We start from the raw sequence: 19,938 nt of genomic DNA on the forward strand, positions 1-19,938 counted from the left end.
AAAATGTGATTCTACTAGCTCCTATATATAATCTCTCCGTTTGTCGCTATCATATTTATGTCGATCATTTTTTTTATTTTAGTTAAAGCTATAAATTTATTTATCAATATTTATATTTTCAAATTAATTATTATAAAGATAAGTTGAACAATTTATTTATAGTTTATTAAAATTAGAAGTATTTTACTAGTAGAAAAGTGACAACTATTTTTATTAGTTCTATTAAGGCCCATAAAGGCCTGTTTCGCTTGACTTCACAGCTCGCCACGGCCAATCAGGAGTCCAAAGGCCACATGTATCAGAGCACGTCCGTCGCCCCCTGGACCACGCAGCCGGCAGCCCAGAGCCGGAGAGCCCAGTGAAACAGAGCCGGTGAACGCAGCCCAGTCAGTGAGCCCCCCGATCCCGACTCCGGCGATCTCCCCAACCCCATGGCCTCCGCCGGCGAGGCCCCCAGCACGCTCCTCCGCTTCCTCTACTTCGTCGGCGCCGGAGGTACCTTCAGCCCTACATCTCGTGCATGCGTTCCCGCTCCTCCCGTGTGCTTCGCCGCGTGACGCCTCCCGTTTCTCTTCCCCAGTAATCTGCACCAAGGCCATCAACACCTATCGCGACTACGAGCACAAGAAGGAGTCCACCGCCGCCCTCGCCGCCGCCGAATCGGCGTTGGCTGCTGCCGCGGCGGCCGAGCCCGCTCCTGCAACCGCCGCCGCGAAGCCCTGATTGTGGACGAGGGCCTGTCTTCGGCGGTTAGGGTTCTCGGAATGTTGCTCTCCATAGGGGAGATAGATATTTTCTTTTGTTTCTGATGTTTCAGCTACGTGTATGTGCTCTTTTGGCTTGAATCAATCAGTAATAATACTTCTCTTCCTGTCTCGTGATCATGGTACTGCTGGCTTGAAATTTGTTACTACATAGTTTCCCTATGATGATTAATGTTATTGCACTTCTGTTAGCTAATTATCCATGACCGCGGTGCTTTGCCTTTTATTAATTCTGCGAGGAAAGAACCACAGTGTTGTTTTGTTTGCCATTGTGTTCTCTGATTTGGGTTGCTATGTCAATTGTAATTGAGGTATTAATTATGTTTCTGTAGTCTGTATAAGATGGTAGATGGCTAGATGCTATAGAGCTAGGTAGGTTTACAAGTAAGAATTGAGGTAATGTGTTGATTGAATTGGTGATTCAGATAAGGTTTAATTCTTCGAAGCTACTGCCTGCTGATCCCCTCCAAAGTTTCCAAGTAGGTCTAGTTTTTTTTTTGGTGAGAGAAATGGTGAAAAAGTAGCATTCAGGCAGGCTGTGTGAGCCACACAGATGATCAAAGGCCAACCACAACAAGACAATTATAACTCAATTGCTCAAAAGTAGTGCAGAGCACACAAGAAAAAGGGGGTTCAGGAGAAGTCTGAATAAAATTACGTTTCCTTTGATTGATGCCTTCTTTAGCCTGTGCTGCAACATCATCTGATCCTGATGAGAGGCTTTCACTTTGAAAGGTCCGGTGGTTTCTTTCTTTCCAAACATTCCACATGAAGCCATTGGTGCAGATTTATGCAGCATATATTACCCTGAAAGTCCTTTTATCTATACTTTGCTTGTGTTTAACAAATTCTGTGATAGTGGATGCGACATTTTTCAGTATCAGTAACTTTTGCCAAGTAAAAGGCAATCATAATTTATAGATTCATTGAGTTGATCTTATATTGTACAACAATGTTTTTTTCTGTTTAGTTACTGGACAGAATAAATCTTGTTTTTCATCTTGGACAAAGAATGTTTTTCATTTAGATACTTCGAAGATCCTCGTTTTGTTAGCTTCATTCACCTTGTTTTCTTAGCTTCATTTAGCAAGTAGGGCCAATATGACACAATGATGTTGGGTAGCACATCCTATTAATAGTTGTTGAATTGCAAAATGTTTGTGTAACAAAGGCACAATGCTTATATTTTTGGGCATAACATTTATATTATCTACCTTCATTTCATATCTGCAATAACATCGCCCATGTTTTATTTAGAAGTACCACCTCATTCTTTGCTCCATTGTCTATCACAAAAAATGCTGACTTAGTACTGCAAGAATCTGATGTCAAATTTTACATCTATATACAAGAAGTCAATAGTTTCTGATTCCTTGGTGATATAAACCTTTTATATTTTATATTGTACGTACGATCACTTAAAAGGTTATCATCAACCGTTTCATCTTTAAATTTAACTGAACAGTCTGGCAAAGAGGTATCCATATGTGGTGGTGCGCGAGATCTGAGAGGGGGCTGTTTAGTTTCTACTGTTATTTTCACCTCAATTCCCTCCAATCACGAGTGGGGTTTGAATTTTATAAACTAGCCCTTACCTTGGTATGAAACTGGCTGCACTATTCTTGATATGCTTTTATTCTACTAAAACTGCTACAATATATATCTGATAATTTCAAGCACACAAAATTTTGTCCAAAATCATTGAGATTACTTTCTCACGCACAATGTATCCACAACATCATAGCGAGTAGGGCATGCCTTGCACTATATTGCGCCCATAAATATGTTATTGCGAGAAATCAGTTATGCAATTTTCTGCGCAACAGATCTGTTCATTTTTTATGAAATCTTCTTAGTTGCCCTTGTTTTTGGCACCTGTAACATTTCATTCGCGTTTTGTTTTTATGTTTTAGAGTCGGTTCGGTGACAAAGGAATTGGAAAAGGAATTGGAGGAGTTCCATGGGAGGAAACCCCTTGCTATTTAGCTTTGAATAGTTTATTTAATTTTAAATAGAATGGAGTTTCCTTCCCATAAATCCCCTCCGCTTCTCTAGTCACCAAATTAACTTTTCTTGGAGCTGGTTTGGTGGCAATGAAATTGGGGGATTGAGGGAGAGCTTCCCTCTAATCCCCTCCAATTTTCTTGTCACCAAACCAGCACTCGGTAATATTTTTTCCCCAAAGGCAATAGTAGTTCCGTCCCAAAGCAAATCAACAGGAAAAAATGTTTCACAGTGCTGATCATTGTGCTTCTATTGGTGAAAGGAACAGGAGTTCCATGCCCAACAATTTCTGCTACAAGAAGAAAACTGGCAAAAGATGATCACAAAGAGCCCTACAGCCTGATGCTCAGTCGAGCAAGGTCCTAGCTCTTTGAGAAAGGGAAAAAGAAAGAGAGGATGGATTGTAATTGCATCTCCGAAGAGGCTGCACTTAAATAACAATCGACTAAGAGGGGGAGACCATATGGATAAAGTGCTGGAGACGGTCTAAGAGGATGGCTTCAATTATGATGGCTGAACCACTGAAGGAGCCATGTTCTCCTCAGATCGGCTGCTCCAGCAGATGTCGCTGAGTGAAGGTCTTAGGCCCTTGCTGCAGAACATCTCATACTCCAGCGTGTCGCCTGCCGACTTCTTCACCTCGACGACGTGAAAGGCCGGTGTCACCTCGAAGATCTCGGCGTCGATCGCGAGCTGCCCCTTCCTCCCTTGCTTGGACCCCTGCAGCTTCACCAGCCCGTCCTGTTTTTTCACCATGAAGCGCTCTGTCTCAGCGATCTGCTCCAGCTTTGACACTATCGCCGACGCCGGCTTCTGGGTCATGAACCGCGAGTTGCTGGCCTTCTGCTCTTGGTCCACCTCGAACAGGCTTGACAGGTCGAACCCTCTGGAGTGGGAGATGATGTCGAACGCGTTCAGGCTCGCCGGCTTCAAGGAGCTGTCCGCCGGCTGTTCCACCTTGCTGCTGCTGTCCTTGTGGTCGGCGTTGCTGAAGGCGACCTGGACATCCTTGAGGCTGCTGGAGCCGTGCGGCTGTGCCAGCATGACGGCCGGCCTGTACCCCTTCTTGAACCAGGGGTGCTCGACCAGCTTCTCGATCGTGATCCTGTTGTTTGGGTTCGGTTCGAGGAGCTTGGGCATCAACCGCCGGAGCTCAGGGGAGAACCACTGCGGGTACTTGACGTCGGCTCTGCTGATCTTGCGGTACATCTCCACCAGGTTGGCGTCGTGGAACGGGAGGTAGCCGGCGAGGAGCACGAAGAGGATGACGCCGCAGGACCAGATGTCGGCCTTGGCCCCGTCGTAGCCCTTCTTGTTGATGATCTCCGGCGCGACGTACGCGGGGGTGCCGCAGGTGGTGTGCAGCAGGCCGTCCTGCTTCTGGCACTCCCTGAGCGCGCTGAGGCCGAAGTCGGAGACCTTGAGGTTGCCGTGCTCGTCGACGAGGAGGTTCTCGGGCTTGAGGTCGCGGTGGTAGACGCCGCGGCTGTGGCAGAAGTCGACGGCGCCGACGAGCTGGTGGAAGTACCTTCTCGCGGCGTCCTCCTTGAGCCGGCCGCGGGCGACGCGGGCGAAGAGCTCGCCGCCCCGGACGTACTCCATGGCGAAGTATATCTTGCTCTTGCTGGCCATCACCTCGTGCAGCTGCACGACGTTGGGGTGGCGGACGAGGCGCATGACGGAGATCTCGCGCTTGATCTGGTCGATCATGCCGACGCGCATCACCTTCTCCTTGTCGATGACCTTGATGGCCACGCTCTCGCCGGACGCGAGGTTCCGGCCGTGGTACACCTTGGCGAAGGTGCCCTGCCCGAGCGTGCGCCCGAGCTCGTACCTGTTCATGAGGATGGTCGGCTTCTTCTCCATCCTTTCCTTGTGTGGGTTCGTTGACGACGACGACGACAGGGACAGCTACAATGGTTCACGGGCGTCTGCTCTGCGCCACTCCGTGCCTCTGACTTCCCCTCTCCCTGGCAGGCAGGGACGAGAGGAAGGAGAGGTGAACGAAGGGCGACAGAGCGGGCGCTATGGTGAGAGAGGAAACCTAGACACGCGACTGATCGATGTGCTCAGGATCCTCCTCCGACGGGCAACTTAACGGGGGGAGGAGAGAAGGAGCCCAGGAACCAGTCGATCTCATGTGAGGCCAGGATTTGGTCTCTCTCGCTAGCTGGCTAAGAATAGGAGGTACTGAGTGCTATTTGTAGGATCTCGATCCCTGACTGGCTGATGACTGACTGTTGAGTGATGCAGCTATTATACATGTGTCTCTCGTGATGGAAACCGACGATCAATTGTCTAAGACGCCATTGCATATGACTGACTGTTGAGTAATCTAGTAGAGGTTATGAAAAGTTGGCTGAAGCTCCTTGCTGGGAACTGCTTATGGTATGGTGTGCAGCAGCTGCTTACAACAACAACATAAGAGATATCTGGAGCTTCTCGTGGCCATGTCTGATGTTTCTACTAAAGAAAGATGTTAGGTTTTGTGTAGAATAGTTTGGCGGGTGTGCATGTGTACACATGCACGTTCTTGTACAGTTTGGCCATCGTTGATCCAAAGAGATAACATGTACATCAGTCGCAACAGTTCCGTTTCTAGAGCAATTTAGTTATGAATGAATCACGCACAGTACATTCGTAGATACAGATGATAGGATACGATACGAGGGATTTATTCAATGCAAAGAGAATATGACAAGGTTTAGCACAAAGCAAGGATGGATGGTTTAATCATCATCTAGAAAAAGAACATCAGCACCTCCTTGAGCAAGGAGGGTGTAATAGCCTCTCGTAGAAGGAAACAACACCAGAACTGAACAACAAGATAATCATCACTACACTACTATCATCATAATTCTGACCATTTCATAGTCTATACCCTCTGGTAACTTTTCCCTTCACATCAATTTCTTACAAGTAAAATTAACGACATGGGCACACTGCCACTTCAGCACTGCTGCTTAGGCGATGGTTGCTCGGCATCTTCGCATTCCTCTTCTTTACAGGCCTTTAGATAGTAGAGTTGCCGCCTTAGGTGCAATATCTGCCAGCGCATAAATATTTAGTCACTGGTTATTCTACCTGCTACAGCACAAGCTCAAGGCATTCACATTTACGGAATAATTAGCAAATATCTCCACATTTAACCGAAGGAAATGAAAACACATGATACCTAAACTATCTCTCCAGTGAGACAATAAGCCTACGAATGATGGGAAAGGCAAAAGAGATGCAGCATGATTATTTTACAAAATTAACACTTCAGTGTGGAGGAAGATGGTGCTTCTAAAACTTTTCAGTGTGTATACAACTCATATGGGGAGACTATCATATTCATATGGAACTGTGTTTCTAGTGTAATCCGGTGTGAAGAGAATGTCGAGCTTTAGAAGAAACAGACTATATCTAGATGTATCACAATTCAACTAGTCACAGAGTTTCAACACCACAGATCTGCCAAATTTCTGCAGGGTGTGCTTGTTTGTTGTCTTTCTACGGTACAGTTTACCTTTGTGTCAATGTTATTTTGTTTCTAATGGAAGCAACTGGTTTGTGATTAGCTTTCACAACCAAAGTTGTATATGATCCACTTGGCACGTGACTTGGTAGAGATTTAGATCTCCATGCCAACAGGGGCTCTGTCCCCAATCCCCAGCATGCAGCCATTGACCAAGGGTATGTTTGGTTGAGGAGTGAAGGAGAATGGAGTGCCTACATTCCTATTATTTAGATGTTTGGTTTCTAAAAAAATAAGAGCGAAGCGACTCATGGAGTCTCTATATGAAAATTTATCATACATAGTTGGAATGCTCTCGCTCCACAAAAACGATCGGATGCGAGCGCTCTCCCGGACGCGAGCGCTCTCATCCCCCTATATTCATATGACTCTCCAACCAAACAAAGAACAGAGTGGATTCACTCTATTCTACTCTTCAACCAAACAAAAAATAGAACGACTCTATTCTAGTAGCCAAACGCATAATAGAACGGCTCTATTCTCAAAAACTAGAATGGAGCTGAACCATTCTAGTTGCCAAACGCATCCAAACACACCTAAAGACTGTAAAGTGAAACATGCACCATTTTCCAAAGCACAATTGACTAATCAATCCCAATCCTTCACCCTCCACCCGTACTAGGCCAGGGTGGATGAGGGTGAATCGAAAACAGACCCTGCCCACCATAGACCTCTAAAGCCTGACATGACTTCCATGAGAGAAAATAACTGTGCACCTTTTTTTCAGGAAAATACTACTACTATGCGAGGAAGCAAAAGTAAACAAGTAAGCATGCTTTGATTTCGACAACAGACCTCTCGTTTCAGATCATCAGGTAGACTGTCTGTTGAAATAAGAGTCTGAAATTCAGCTTTGAGCTTCTCGTCTTTGATGCCCAACCACGTGTTGGGATGTAAAGCCAGCAGAAGAACAGTTAGAACATCCACGCTTGATGGATATTTGACGGCATTGCTCTTCAAGTTTGAATTGCATGAACTGGCACCAGGTGAAGACATTGGTAAAAGCATATCAACACCTTGTTCACTGCCTTCACATACCACGGAGCCTGAGATAACAGTCTTAAGCCCGTCACCATTCGCTTGGACACATTCAAAGCTTGTTTCTCTGCAGCAGAAGGCATCTCTTGGCACAAGGTTACCTGATAGCATTGCAGCTCCCTGACAGCACACAACGGCTGCAATCCTAGTAAGGGAATCATCTTCGCTCGACGATGAGCAATTATAACATGGTTTATTAGCATACTGCAAATCATGGACTATGGTAAATAGCCTGGTATCACGAACTTGCTTTAGTACATTTTCCTGCAAGTGAACACGAGAAGTGTAAGTGTGTTATATAAGGGAGGAAAAGTCTAACCCAGCATCTGAAAATGAAACAGAAATCAGGAAATGTCACCTTCAAGAAAAGCCTTTCTTTCTCCTCTTTGTTTAAGCTTGGTCCACCCTCCTCTTTTCTCCTGACTTCGACAACCCATTTGATCAAAGATTCAGCGTCAGCTGGAAGAGACTCAATTAAACGGGACAGAAGCGCTGGAACATCGTCTAGGTTCCCTGCCTTCAGAAGACTCGGTAAATCTTCAACACAATATTTTGACATGCGTTTCCAGTTTTCATCTCTGCAACTCTGCAGAAATGAAATTGCTGAGCAAAGAAAACTACATCAAGTACCTCATGTACGCATAATTGACAGATTATTAGTATTTACCACTGTGTACAACAATGAAGGGGCTGCAACCTTTCTTGATATAAGCATGAACCTATCAAACATTAGGATGCCAACATCTTAAAAATGGCATGTTTAAAAGTCAATAAAGACTACTGACCAATTTGATCAAACTGAATTTTTTCTGAATGTATCGAGACGAAACATCAATGAAAATTTCTGAATGCATAGACAAAATGATCAAGGGTGAATGAGAGGAAGATAGGCAAGAGTAGATACCCTCTGAGAAGTCCAGTTGAGTCATCAGTTGTATTCATGGCTTCCCAAAGAAGTTGCAATGGAACCCAATGCGGAGGATATTTGAAACGGGCGACATCCAAGATGAGCACCATATCCTGTCCGGCATGGTAGCCACCAATTGGGGAGAAATGACCAGTTCCAGTCTGCACCATTGCAAAAGGTGCACATCAGTGATGATATATACAAAGATAGTAGTTATATCCAATCTAACCAAATGTGTACATGAAGATTAATTGGTGGTAGTACTGTAGTGCAAGTAATCAGAAGAGCGTGACTAGGAGAATTCGCCGGTGGCCCAGTGGGAATGGAAAATCTAGGGGGGGACGTAACCTGTCCGAAAGGCCGCCTGTGGTAGGAGGCGATCAGATGGCAGTCCTGCGAGGAGACGCATCGGATGAGATGCCGCCGTAGGTCGTGGATGGTAACCCGGTTGGTGCGGAAGGATTGGACGTCGGCTCCGGAGCAGTGCGCGAGACAGGCGACCTTGCCGAAGGTGATGCCCTCGGCCTTGACCTTATCGAGGGGCTCGCAGCAGTCGAGCATGGACTCGTCGAACCACCGCCAGGGCCCCTTCCAGCGGCGGCCCGGGTCGATGGCGAGCGCGTTGAGCACGACGGCAAGGGAGGCCAGGCCGCAGAAGGCCGGCTCCGACTGCGTCTGGAAGACGGAGACCAGGGGGAAGAAACCCTCCATGGTGCCCGCCGCCAGGGCCTCCGCGAATAGGCGCTTGCCCTCCGGCGAAGCGAAGTCCACCGCCGGCGGCGACGGGAGGACCCGCCTGTACAGCGACGCCACGGCCGCCGCCATCCTGGACCTGGACTGCTCGCTTCCTCCTCGACTGCGCTGTTGGCTTTCGCGTGCTGATCTAGTTCCTCCGCGTGAACACAGCGGCGATCGAGCCAGCGAAGGGTGCCTCCTTTCCTCTGCGATGCTCTCTCACTTTCGTTTCGAATCTCTGCAGACGACGACGGGCACGATGGACGAGAGCCCACAGAACCCGGCCAGGAGTCAAACAATGCTAAATCCCATTGCGTAGTTTCGAATATCTGCAGACGACGACGGCCACGATGGACGAGTGAAAAAAGTTTCCATGCAGCAGAAAAGTGACAGAAAGAAAACTGATTTTAAACTTTTTCCTTTTCTTTTCTTGCCGAAATCACGAACTGTCAACGGTCTATTGGCAAGCCCATACGATGAATCCTCTCTATAAAAAAATAAATTTAATATTAAAGTGGATATATGACTCGTACGCTTTCAATGTGTATAAATTAATGTTTTGCATCAATAACAAATAACGTACATTATAATTTAAGCAAAACGGGTTTATCCCATGAGAAATAGGGATCGGAAGTAATTTCTTCCCCAAGCATTTGTGGGATCTATATAAAGAAATTTTTCTGTCATGAGAATGAAGATATAAAGTTATTCCTCGACGGAGAATTCTCTATTAACATCCCTAATTAAATATAGTCTAATTACAAAACTAATTATATAGGTAATGACTAAACAATAAGACGAATATATTAAATCTAATTAGTTTATGGTTCGTCTTTACGATGCTACAATATTTATTGGCTAATCATAAATTAATTAGGCTTAGGTCTTGTTTAAATAGACTAGAGATAATAGATAGTTGCTAAAATTAGATGAAGACATCTAACAATATAGACGATTGTTTAGCTTTTTGCTACTTTTAGCAAAAATTAGCTAATAGTTAGCTTGTTATTTGTCAGCTAGCTAATTTTATAAACAAAATTTTTAGATAACTAATTATTAACTCTAGTACATTCAAACACACGTCTAATAAATTTATGCTAAAATATAATATAGATTAAACTTTAGCCTCTCAAATAAAATACATCTCATATCTTAAATATATCACATCAATCTTGACCCAACATCGTGTCAATTCTCATTTCCCTTGCCAGGCTTGCGCTGCAGCCTGCAACTGCAACCTGCTGCACTGCAGGTCAGCGGCCCTGGCCTGCCTCCGCGGGCGGCGGGCGCACGGGTGAGCACGTGCTGGCTGCTGCATCCTGCCGCCGTGCCCTTTTGCCGCCTACGCTGCTGCCTTCAAATGATCAAATCCGCCCTGTTGAGCAGAGGATGGCGACGGGTGAATATGTGTCGGGTAGTACTATTCGGTACCTATATGTATTAAAAAAATCTCTCCATTATATTACTTAAGCTATCTGCACTCATACTACTCTAAATTTCTACCCTAAAAAGAATATTCTGTCCTGATCAGCACTCTATACCACAATCCCCCGCATTCATATTCACTCTATATTCCAACCCTATACCAACTACCGTATATTATATTATATTTTTCCCACTCCGCGTGCATGCATGTGCTGTGAACGGCCGCGTGCATGCATGTGGGCCCGCCTCCCCACCTCCGCGTGCATGCATGCATCTGCCTCCGCCGGCTGCTTGCTTGCATGCCTCGTTTAGCGCATGTGCGTCCGAACTCTACATTTGCAGCTCGATCACGCGTAGAGTCTAGCACCCAGTCACCCGCTGCAGGTGTTTCTTTACGCTATATGGGATAGAGTCCAGCACCCAGTCTTCCACTGCGGGCAGCCTTATATATATTCACATGTATAAAATTTTACCTATACCTATATCCGTACGGATAATTTTACTAGTCGGGTAACCCGTACCCGCTAAAAAGTCTTAAATTCCAATATATCAATCATTCAAAATATTAAATAAACATACAAAAACAACTTTAACTTCACATATAACAAATCATATAATTACATAATTTGGTATCTAGATAAATGATAGCTAGTGAATGATTTTATTTTAGCTAAGATGGTCTCTATTAGATGGTTATAGTGATATTTGATACAGATATATTTTACCAATGGATAGACGGGTATGGGTAGTACCAACCCGTATTCGTCTACCCAACAGATAGAGGTTTTTGTCCATTAATATACCCGCGGCTAGAGAAAACATATCGTACCCACCTTCATATCGGGTAAAATCTGTCGGATATTCAAGTTTCGGTTATCCATTGCCATTTAGGGCCTTGGCTAGAAAATGGGAACGTAGAAATTTTTACGTGCTAGATAGTTGTGGGAGTGTCAGAATCTCATTCTTTCTAAGAACACCATGGAAGGTATGGAATTTGGCAATTTGTTCTATAGTACAAGTTGGTAGGCTTGATAGTTTAACTATCTATTTGCAGGTCGCTGATATTGTATTTAATGAATTTGCTTGACATCCCAAGGTCTATATTTGGAATGGTGAAGGTACAATCTGAAGACTAGCTTTAAGTTGTTCAGTATTTATGCTTTTTGCTCAACTTGTTGAACTAGCAACTATTTTTACTTCTGCAGAACCTAAACCTAACAAGGGACATCTTGCATGGGCTGATGCTTTTGTCATAACACCAGACTCGATAAGTATGTTAAGTGAAGCATGCAGCGCAGGGTAAGCTATTGTCTTATTAGACTGATGACTTGCACGTTGCAACCTTTTTATGAAGTTTCAAGAGTGTGAATAGCTTCAAACTGTTTTGGCGCACTAGCAATAGCATTAGTTGCTTTTGAGTTCTAACCAAACAGGACGAACAGAGTAAATGTTTCCACAAATTCCACTAAACATGATTTCTGTATAGACATCAATTCACGTAAAGTGCATATCCTGTTTGGTGTTTTCTTGGGGACAATGTAATTTTTAGCCGACCAATATAATGAATGCATAGTACCAAAATTTGAAAAGTATAGTAATGTTTCTATTTCTTTTGTTAAATAATAGTTAGTAAGGATTTCTGGCTGGGATGCAACCCTTTTTTTGTTGGGGACTGGCATTGAGGTTGTGGGTTTTTTTACTTTCACTTGCATAGCTATCGGCTGGTTTATTTTTGGTGCTACAGGTGTTTGATGTAATCACTCTGTAGGTGTGCACATTAAGCTTGATACTGAAGAACGTCGCGTCGCTGTTCATGAATAAGGATTCCCTCAAGGTTGAAGCTGATACTAGGCTTGGGGAGCTCATAAAGTATTGTCGGAGAGGAAATCTCCCCGGCCGGGTGACGGATTGCACCCGCCCTAAATCCTAAAAAGAGGAGGGGCCTAAGCGTTTTGCTTGTTACGAGACTAGTGGATCAACACACGGGAGCACGCAAGGGTTTAGAGTGGTTCGGGCCACCGGGGCGTAATATCCTACTCCACTGTGTGATGTATTGCTCAGGAGCTTGTATGAACTTGTGAGTGTCTGCCTAAGATTGGGTCTCCCTTGTAACGCTGCATGCCTCCCCTTTTATAGCCGAAGGGGGCATGCACAAAGGTACTGAGCCTCGACATATGGGCCCAGGGACATAACGAATATCGTACTTGGAGCCACAAATGTGTGCTGCTGGGGCACTCTTCTTGGGCCCCGACATCTGAGATCTGCGTATCCTTAGCGTGCAAGGGAAGCTTCTTGTAGAAGGGGTGATGAGTACGGTGCGCCGCTCGGCACGGGCGCACTATTCGCCAATAGACTGGTCAGGCACGCCGCCTGCTGGGTGACCCTGACGTCGCCTGCCAGTGGATTGGACAGGACACATTTAATGCTGGGAGGGCACACCACCCGTTAGCGTGGTGGCAGGCGGCGCGTCCTCTCTGCAATAAATGCAGAGACTGCACGGCTTCATGGGTTTTACGTCAGGCTCAGCCCGTCGGCTTACGTCGTGGGCCTCAAGCCAGGCGGTAATAGTGGGGAGCACAGGGAAGGCCTGGACACGTGCCAGCACTGGACCCCTACTCATGGCTGGGTCCTTCTCGTCTCGGGACCCTGCCAAGGCTCGGACCTCTCCTAAAGGGGGATCGGGATCCTCCCAAGGGGCCCGGCGTGCCTTCTTGGGGGCTCCGGACTTGTATGCAAAGGGGCCCGGCGTCCCTCTGAGGAGGTCCGGACCCTGCGTTGAATACCTGGAATATAGTTCCATTCCTTGTCACGTGGCGCCCTTGGACCTGCTCATGCGGTAGAGTTGGGTGCCACCCTCGGCGTGCCTTGGGGTGTCGTACGGGCGCGGCGCCTTCATGCTGTAGAAGAGGGTACCCCTGATCCAGGGTACCGACAGTGGCCCCCGGGCCCGCCTCAGGGGAGGATGTGAACCTGCAGGCATGGCTAGAGTCTGATTAGCACTCCTACACGCCTGTTGACGTAATTACTACCGACCTTCTTATGGTCATGCCGACTACCGCGCCTATTCCCACGATTGATTGGCCCGTGACCTTCACACTTAATATCACTGCTGAGCCATGCGGGATTCCTCGAGTCGTTGTACTGGCTCTGAAAACTTATCTTTTCAGTCTGCTGTGACGGTCTCGAGAAGACGTGGTATTGGCGCAAGTGGCGGTGCAATTTTTTTCGCACCCAGTAACCGGTGCGTCGGTTGTATGACATGTGGGTCTGGGCCCCCATGTTGGACCGCCAGTTGCAGCGAAGGTGTGGGGGTGCATAACCGTGGGGCGGTTGCACGCTTCCTGCGTGGTGGTTCCCCCTTTCGACCGCTGGTTTCGGCGAAGATGAGGGAGCGCTTAACCGCGGGGCGGTTGCATGGTCCTTGTGCGGCGGTTCGCCTTCTTCGTGCTTCGGATCAGTCTGTATGACATGTGGGGGCCTGGCCCCATGCCATAGGGTAGGAACCCTGGAGACCGTCGGGGGAGACTGCCCATGACGCTTCGGGGCGCGAGTGGGGAGATCTGCCTTTAAAAAGGGACCGATCTCCCGGGTAGTAGCCATGCCTTGCTCCTCTCGCATTCCTTGCGCCCTTCCGCCTCCCGGGCCTCCGGATGGGGTGCGCTGGTGTTTTCTGGAGAGATCCGTGTCAGGGCCGTTCCCTCCAGCGCTCTCACCGCTGGAGAGTTCACACTCGTGGTGGTGCCGGCGGTCCTGTTTTCTTCTTGCTGCTGTTAGAGGAGCACAACCCTGTGGTGGTTGGTGCTCTTTCGCCATTGCTCGGCTTCAAGGATTTTCATCATGCAGCCCGACTGCAGTCCCCTGCCAGTGGCCATCCAGAAGGATGACCACCAGCCTCACGGTGGGGAGAAGCAAGCCGGGCTGCGGCTTCCCCCCAGCTTCAGCTTCAAGGATGTTCATCATCCTCGCTGGAGTGGAGGGCGAGCCAAGTCGGGGCCCTGCCCTCCGCGTGGGCTGGTGACCCGCTTCTTCCTCCAGCATTCGGAGGAGAAGGGTGTTCACCAGCCTTGCGGAGGAGGCGAACCTTGGCTACATGGGGCCGGCTGGCTACAGGCTGTCAGCTGCAGCGTGTCCGGCCCTTTGGGCTGGATGGTTTCGGCGCTGCCTCCGACGCTGCCTCCTGCCGCTCTGGCCGGGGCGTGGCTGTCCGTCCACCGCACGGGCGCGGTCGTGCCGTGCGCGGGTCCAGCACATCCACCCCTTCTCTTGCCCGTCGGCCGCACTGGGGGGATCATACAATATGTCGTACGCCGCGGCGGTGGCGGCGGCGTTCTTGGATGGTCTTATCCTCACTCCCGTTGGTCAGACAGGAGCGAGGACCCCTTCGTGCGTGCTGAGGCAGCCGTCGCCCACCGGTGTAGAGGTGGTCACCGCCGCTGGTGAGGCTACCCCTTGCAGAGGTGGTTGCCTCCGCCGGCGAGGGCATCAGAGCCATCTGTCGCTGAGTCCCTGACTCTTTGGCTTTAATGGCCTCGTTGTCACCCCCCGTAGGAGGACGGGGGCGAGGACCTTTTCGCAGTGGCGCTCACCCTGAGGTGGTCGTTGTTGCTGGCAAGCCACACGGAGCAGAGGTCGTTGTCGCTGCTGGTGCAGAGATGGTCGCTGTCGTCGGCGATCCGTCGATGTAGAGGTGGTCGCCGCCGTCGGTGGGGCTGTCTAGGGTCAGCTTCCATCGTGACTCCTGTTGATGCAGCGTAATCCATTCCTGCAGACATGGAGCTAGGGTCCCACTTGTAAGGGAATGTAGCAAATATGTCTGCTTTTAAATGTAGAATGTAATAACATATGTACGCAGGGTTTTTGTCCTAGGGAGCCAAGTTGTGTGTCCGGACCCCCTAGATGGTGGTTCTAGGTACTAGGGCACCTATCGCAGGGTGGTGGAGTGTGCAAGCTCACGGTACGGGACCAGGCTGAGTGGCTACGTGGCTCCGGACCACCCCAGGAGACAAGCATCGCTTCTCTAGTTCTGGACCCCAAGTTGTCGGACACACAGGACTTATAGTTCCAAATACTAGGGCACCCGTCACGGAGTGATGGAGTGTGCAGGATTTCGGGTACGGAACCAGGCTAACCGGCCACACAGACTCGGGACCACCCCATGGAACGGGCATCCGTTCTTTAGAACCGGCCCCCAGGCTTTTTCCTGTTTTTTGTAAGGTACTCCTGAGTATTATTTATAAAGCAGTGTTAATACTTATTTGTGTATCACTCGCTCTTGTTGTTGACTTCCCTTGGTACCTGGCCCCCCGCCTGGGGTGCAGGCTCGATGTGTCGAGGTTGGGCACCAGCGTATATGAAAGAATTGTCAACGACTTTCAGGAGGTAGCCCCGCCGAGACCTGTATCTATACACAGCTTTAGCTCAAAGAGCGTTAGTGATACACCCGTAGGCCCCGTCATCTGGCATTATTCATCCTTTGACTCATGCTCGGGATTTGTAGTGTTTAGACTGGGGGAACCAAGTTGTGTGTCCGGACCCCCTAGATGGTGGTTCTAGGTACTAGGACACTTGTCACAGGGTGGTGGAGCATGCAGGCCCACGGTACGAGACCAGGCTGAGCGGCTACACGGCTCTAGACCACCCCCAGAGACAAGTGTCTCTTCTCTAGTTCTGGACCCCAGGTTATTGGACCCACAGAACTTATAGCTCCGAGTACTAGGGCACTCGTCACAGAGTGGTGGAGTGTGTGGGGTTTCGGGTACGGAACCAGGCTAACCGACCGCATAGGCTCCGGACCACCCCATGGAATGGGCACTCGTTCTTCAGAGCCGGCCCCCAGGTTGTCGGGCCCTCCTGCTTTCGCATAGAGGTCCTAAACTGCAAACCTGGCTGTTCAATCCATATGTCACTATGCCTGATGGGATGGGAGCTGGTCGGGTGGGTTAGCTAAAATATAATCCGGAAACTGCAGGAGAAGACCTTGGGGCAGTAGGATAATACTATCATAGAGGCACATCTGAGAGGGTAGTTTTTCTTTTATAACTTATCATGCATGGGTGCGGACCAACAGACCGGGTTTATGGGGGCAGACCCCACCGGGTTGGCGTACACGTATGCGTTACCTAGTTACAAAAAGGAAACACTTCAACCCCTCAGACTTGCTCTATTGATAAAACTTACAGAGGTGTTTCGGCACCGGGGAAAGCTCTCCTTCAGTCGTAGCTAGATAGTCACCCTCGGGTCGGAGTATTCCCGTTACCTTGAAGGGTCCTTCCCAGCTGGGGGAGTGCTGCGGAGCCCTAATTCGGTTTGGTACTTCCATAAGATTAGGTTCCGACCCTGGGTCCCCATCTGCGTTTGACGAAGGAGGCCCCGCCTTTGGCTGTGGTCATTCATGGATGAACCTGTCAGAAATCTGGACCTGTGGGGAGTCCAGATGGGTTTTCGGAGGAAGGCGGGCTTCAGCTCCGTAGGTCGGGGGACATGGGGTCCCGCCGGTGGTCCGTCTAGTCGTCGCCATCGGAGTGGGAGTCTTTTGCGAAGACGTCCTTCAGGTCCCCTTCGGGTGGCTGATACCCGAGGTCCTGTTCAGCCGCAGCCACCTCGCCGTCGTTGACCTTTTCCTTGCCAGGACGGCGGCGAGGCGGGGAGCCGTCCTTAGAAGACTGCTCACGTTGCTCGCTGGCGCGTTCGCTGACGCGCTTTGCGAGATCAATGATCTCGCAACACTCCGCGGCGTTGTGGCGACCGTTGGGGTGTACAGGGCATGTGCCGCTGTTACCCTTTTGCGGCTGTGGGCGTTTGTTGCGGTCGCCCCGGCCCCCGGTCACAGCTGCGATGACCAGCGCGGTAGACTGCGGCCTCTCGTAGCTGCGACCCTTCTTTTTCTTTCTGCCGTCCCGGGGGATGGCACCCGAACCACCCGTCTGGGCGGTCCCAGTTTGTGGGGCCGAGTGCCATGCCCAACCTTCAGCGGCTCTGGCACACTTGTCCGCCAGGGCGAAGAGCGTGGGGATAGTCTCCACGTCATGTGTGGCTAGCTTCTCCAACAACTTCTTATCACGTACCCCCTGACGGAAGGCCGTGATGATGGAGGCATCGGAAATACGAGGTATAGTACCTCGTACCTTGGTGAAGCGGGAGATAAACGTCCAGAGGGTCTCTCTGGGCTCCTGCCTCACTGCGTGTAGGTGGGCCTCCACGCCATGTTGCTGGTAAGCGCTGGCGAAGTTCGCAACGAACCATGCGCAGAGCTCTTCCCAGGTGTAGATTGACCCTGGGGCGAGGTTCATGAGCCAAGTCCGGGCAGGCCCAGACAGGGCGACATGATAATACGTCGCCATCACAGCGGTGTTTCCACCTGCTGCCGTGATGGCGGTGACATACACCTGCAGGAACTCCGACGGGTTTGATGTTCCATTGTATTTTTCCGGCAGGTGTGGCCAGAACTTGGGCGGCCATGACGCCGCGCGTAGGTGGCCCGCGAGGGCAGCACAACCTGCCCACGCCGGCCAAGGGGACACCCGTTTGGGACTGGGCGCCCATCAGTGTCTGCGGTGCTGTCGCAGCAAAGTCTTGATCGAGGTTGCGACCCTTGATGTTCTAGCGGCGCTCACACGTCCTTTCCAAAGAGATCCGGGCGTCCTCTCCCGTACGCCTACGGTTGAGCTCTGCCTGGAGGTCGTCGGTCTGTGCACCCCTCACGGAGGGCGAGTGCATAGACGCTGTCGCCTCGCGTTGGCGTCGGGATGACCGAGGCCTCGATCTGGTCGAAGTAGAATGTGCCATGCCGAGTAGTCGGTCGACGTCGTCACGCCACTGCTTCATGGCCCCCGGCGAGACCGTGGAGCTAGGGGGTGGCACAACAACTCCCTGGCTGCAGACAACACCGTAGGCGCTGCCCTTGACAGAGTCCGGGACGCTTGTGCAGGCGTGTGCTGCTACACGGCGTGTACAACAGCAGTCCCAGTGTCAGGGCGGTCGGGCACTCGCTGCACAGAGGATACAACTTCTTGCTCCATCGTGAAATCCTCCGAAGTTTCGGCGTGGTGCTCGATGATTCGCACCATCATGCTGAGCGAGGAAACAAGCAAAAACTTCAAGCCTAGCCCCCTACCTGGCGCGCCAAATGTCGGAGAGGAAATCTCCCCGGCCAGGTGGCAGATTGCACCCGCCCTAAATCCTAAAAAGAGGAGGGGCCTATGCGTTTTGCTTGTTACGAGACTGGTGGATCAACACACGAGAGCACGCAAGGGTTTAGAGTGGTTCGGGCCGCCGGGGCGTAATACCCTACTCCACTGTGTGATGTATTGCTGAAAGGGAAATAGGCTTTAAACTGTTTCCTAAATGATTTTGGTGGTTGAAATGCCCAACACAAATAATTGGACTAACTAATTTGCTCTAGAGTATATGTTCTACAAGTGCTAAAGGTTCAACTCAAAACCAATACAAAGATTAAAAAGGGTTCAGAAGAAAGGAGCAAAGGAAATCGAAGTGTTCCCTGGTCTGGCGCACCGGACGGTCCAGTGTGCCGGACAGTGTCCGGTGCGCCACCAGACAGTGTCCGGTGCGCCAGGGAGGATCAACCTCAAACTCTTCAGCTTCGAGTTTCCCAGGCGCAGCTCCGCTATAATTCACCAGACCGTCCGGTGGGCCAGCGGAGCAACGGCTATCTGCACGCAACGGTCGACTCTGGCAGTGAACAATGCAGCACAGTGAACGCGGCAGAAGTCAGAGCAGTTGGTCAGAGGGGCACCGGACTGTCCGGTGTCACACCGGACTGTCCGGTGCCGCATGAGGACAAATCCTCCAATGGTCGACCAGCTCCAAGCCCTAACGGGAGGATGACGTGGTGGCACACCGGACACTGTCCGGTGGTGCACCGGACTGTCCGGTGCGCCCATCGCCAGCAGCCTTCTCCAACGGCTACAATTTGGTTAGTGGCTATAAATACCACCCCAACCGACCACTTCAAAGGGGGGGAGCCCAAGCAACATTACAAGTCATCTAGTTGACATATTCAAGCCCTCCCAATCACCTCTATTCATTGATCCATCCTATACACAAGATTTAGATCACTACAACCAACACAAGGGCCACAAAAGAGAAAGCAAGCAAGAGAGAGCTACTCATTTGAGTTTAGCGCTAGTGCCTTGTGAGATTCATTGAGAGATAGTGTGAGCTACATCTTTGTGTTCATTTGCGCATGGAGTTTTGACTCCCATTGAACTTCCTCCAAAGTTTTGGAGGCTTGTAAAGCTAGCATGAGACACCAAAGTGTGTGGTGGTCCTTGTGAGGTCTTAAGTGATCCTTGAGAAGAAGAAGAGCTCGCCGGTCTTGCGTGATTGGTGGAGAGAGGGAAAGGGTTGAAAGAGACCCGTCCTTAGTGGACTCCTCAACGGGGACTAGGCCTTCGAGGGCCGAACCTCGGTAAAATAAATCACCCGTGTCTCATGTGCTTATTGCTTGTGATTTTTTTGTTCTTTCCTTTCTAAGTTTTTCTTGCACTATTCGTTACTAATATTATTTGGTGTTGCTTTAAGTTAAA

At 49.6% G+C, this 19,938-nt stretch overlaps 3 protein-coding genes across 4 annotated transcripts; 1 reads left to right on the forward strand and 2 right to left on the reverse strand.

The window, feature by feature from the left end:
• Positions 1 to 266: 266 nt before the first annotated feature.
• LOC100276701 (uncharacterized) lies at positions 267 to 962 on the forward strand. The gene is made up of 2 exons (NM_001150426.2): positions 267 to 495; positions 581 to 962. Exons 1-2 carry the CDS (start codon positions 432 to 434, stop codon positions 721 to 723), a joined length of 207 nt encoding a protein of 68 aa, NP_001143898.2. The 5' UTR covers positions 267 to 431; the 3' UTR covers positions 724 to 962.
• Positions 963 to 3,039: 2,077 nt separating this feature from the next.
• On the reverse strand, positions 3,040 to 4,812 carry LOC100283368 (uncharacterized). The gene has a single exon (NM_001156269.2). The coding sequence runs from the start codon at positions 4,632 to 4,634 to the stop codon at positions 3,273 to 3,275; it is 1,362 nt and encodes a 453-aa protein (NP_001149741.2). The 5' UTR covers positions 4,635 to 4,812; the 3' UTR covers positions 3,040 to 3,272.
• A 607-nt stretch (positions 4,813 to 5,419) lies between these two features.
• Positions 5,420 to 9,437, reverse strand: LOC100382428 (Glutathione gamma-glutamylcysteinyltransferase 2). 2 transcript variants are annotated; one of them, XM_008657003.4, is made up of 7 exons: positions 8,582 to 9,437; positions 8,231 to 8,394; positions 7,994 to 8,045; positions 7,685 to 7,912; positions 7,428 to 7,590; positions 7,084 to 7,334; positions 5,420 to 5,814 (listed from the first exon to the last, which is right to left on the reverse strand). In XM_008657003.4, the coding sequence occupies exons 1-7, from the start codon at positions 9,056 to 9,058 to the stop codon at positions 5,719 to 5,721; spliced, it is 1,431 nt and encodes a 476-aa protein (XP_008655225.1). In that variant the 5' UTR covers positions 9,059 to 9,437; the 3' UTR covers positions 5,420 to 5,718. The 2 variants fall into 2 exon arrangements, with proteins under 2 accessions (XP_008655225.1, NP_001168641.1); NM_001175170.1 differs by having other exon boundaries at positions 5,426 to 5,814; positions 7,084 to 7,590; positions 8,582 to 9,189.
• Positions 9,438 to 19,938: the final 10,501 nt, after the last annotated feature.

Source organism: Zea mays, chromosome 8, assembly GCF_902167145.1.
Source record: "Zea mays cultivar B73 chromosome 8, Zm-B73-REFERENCE-NAM-5.0, whole genome shotgun sequence".
NCBI lineage: Eukaryota > Viridiplantae > Streptophyta > Magnoliopsida > Poales > Poaceae > Zea > Zea mays.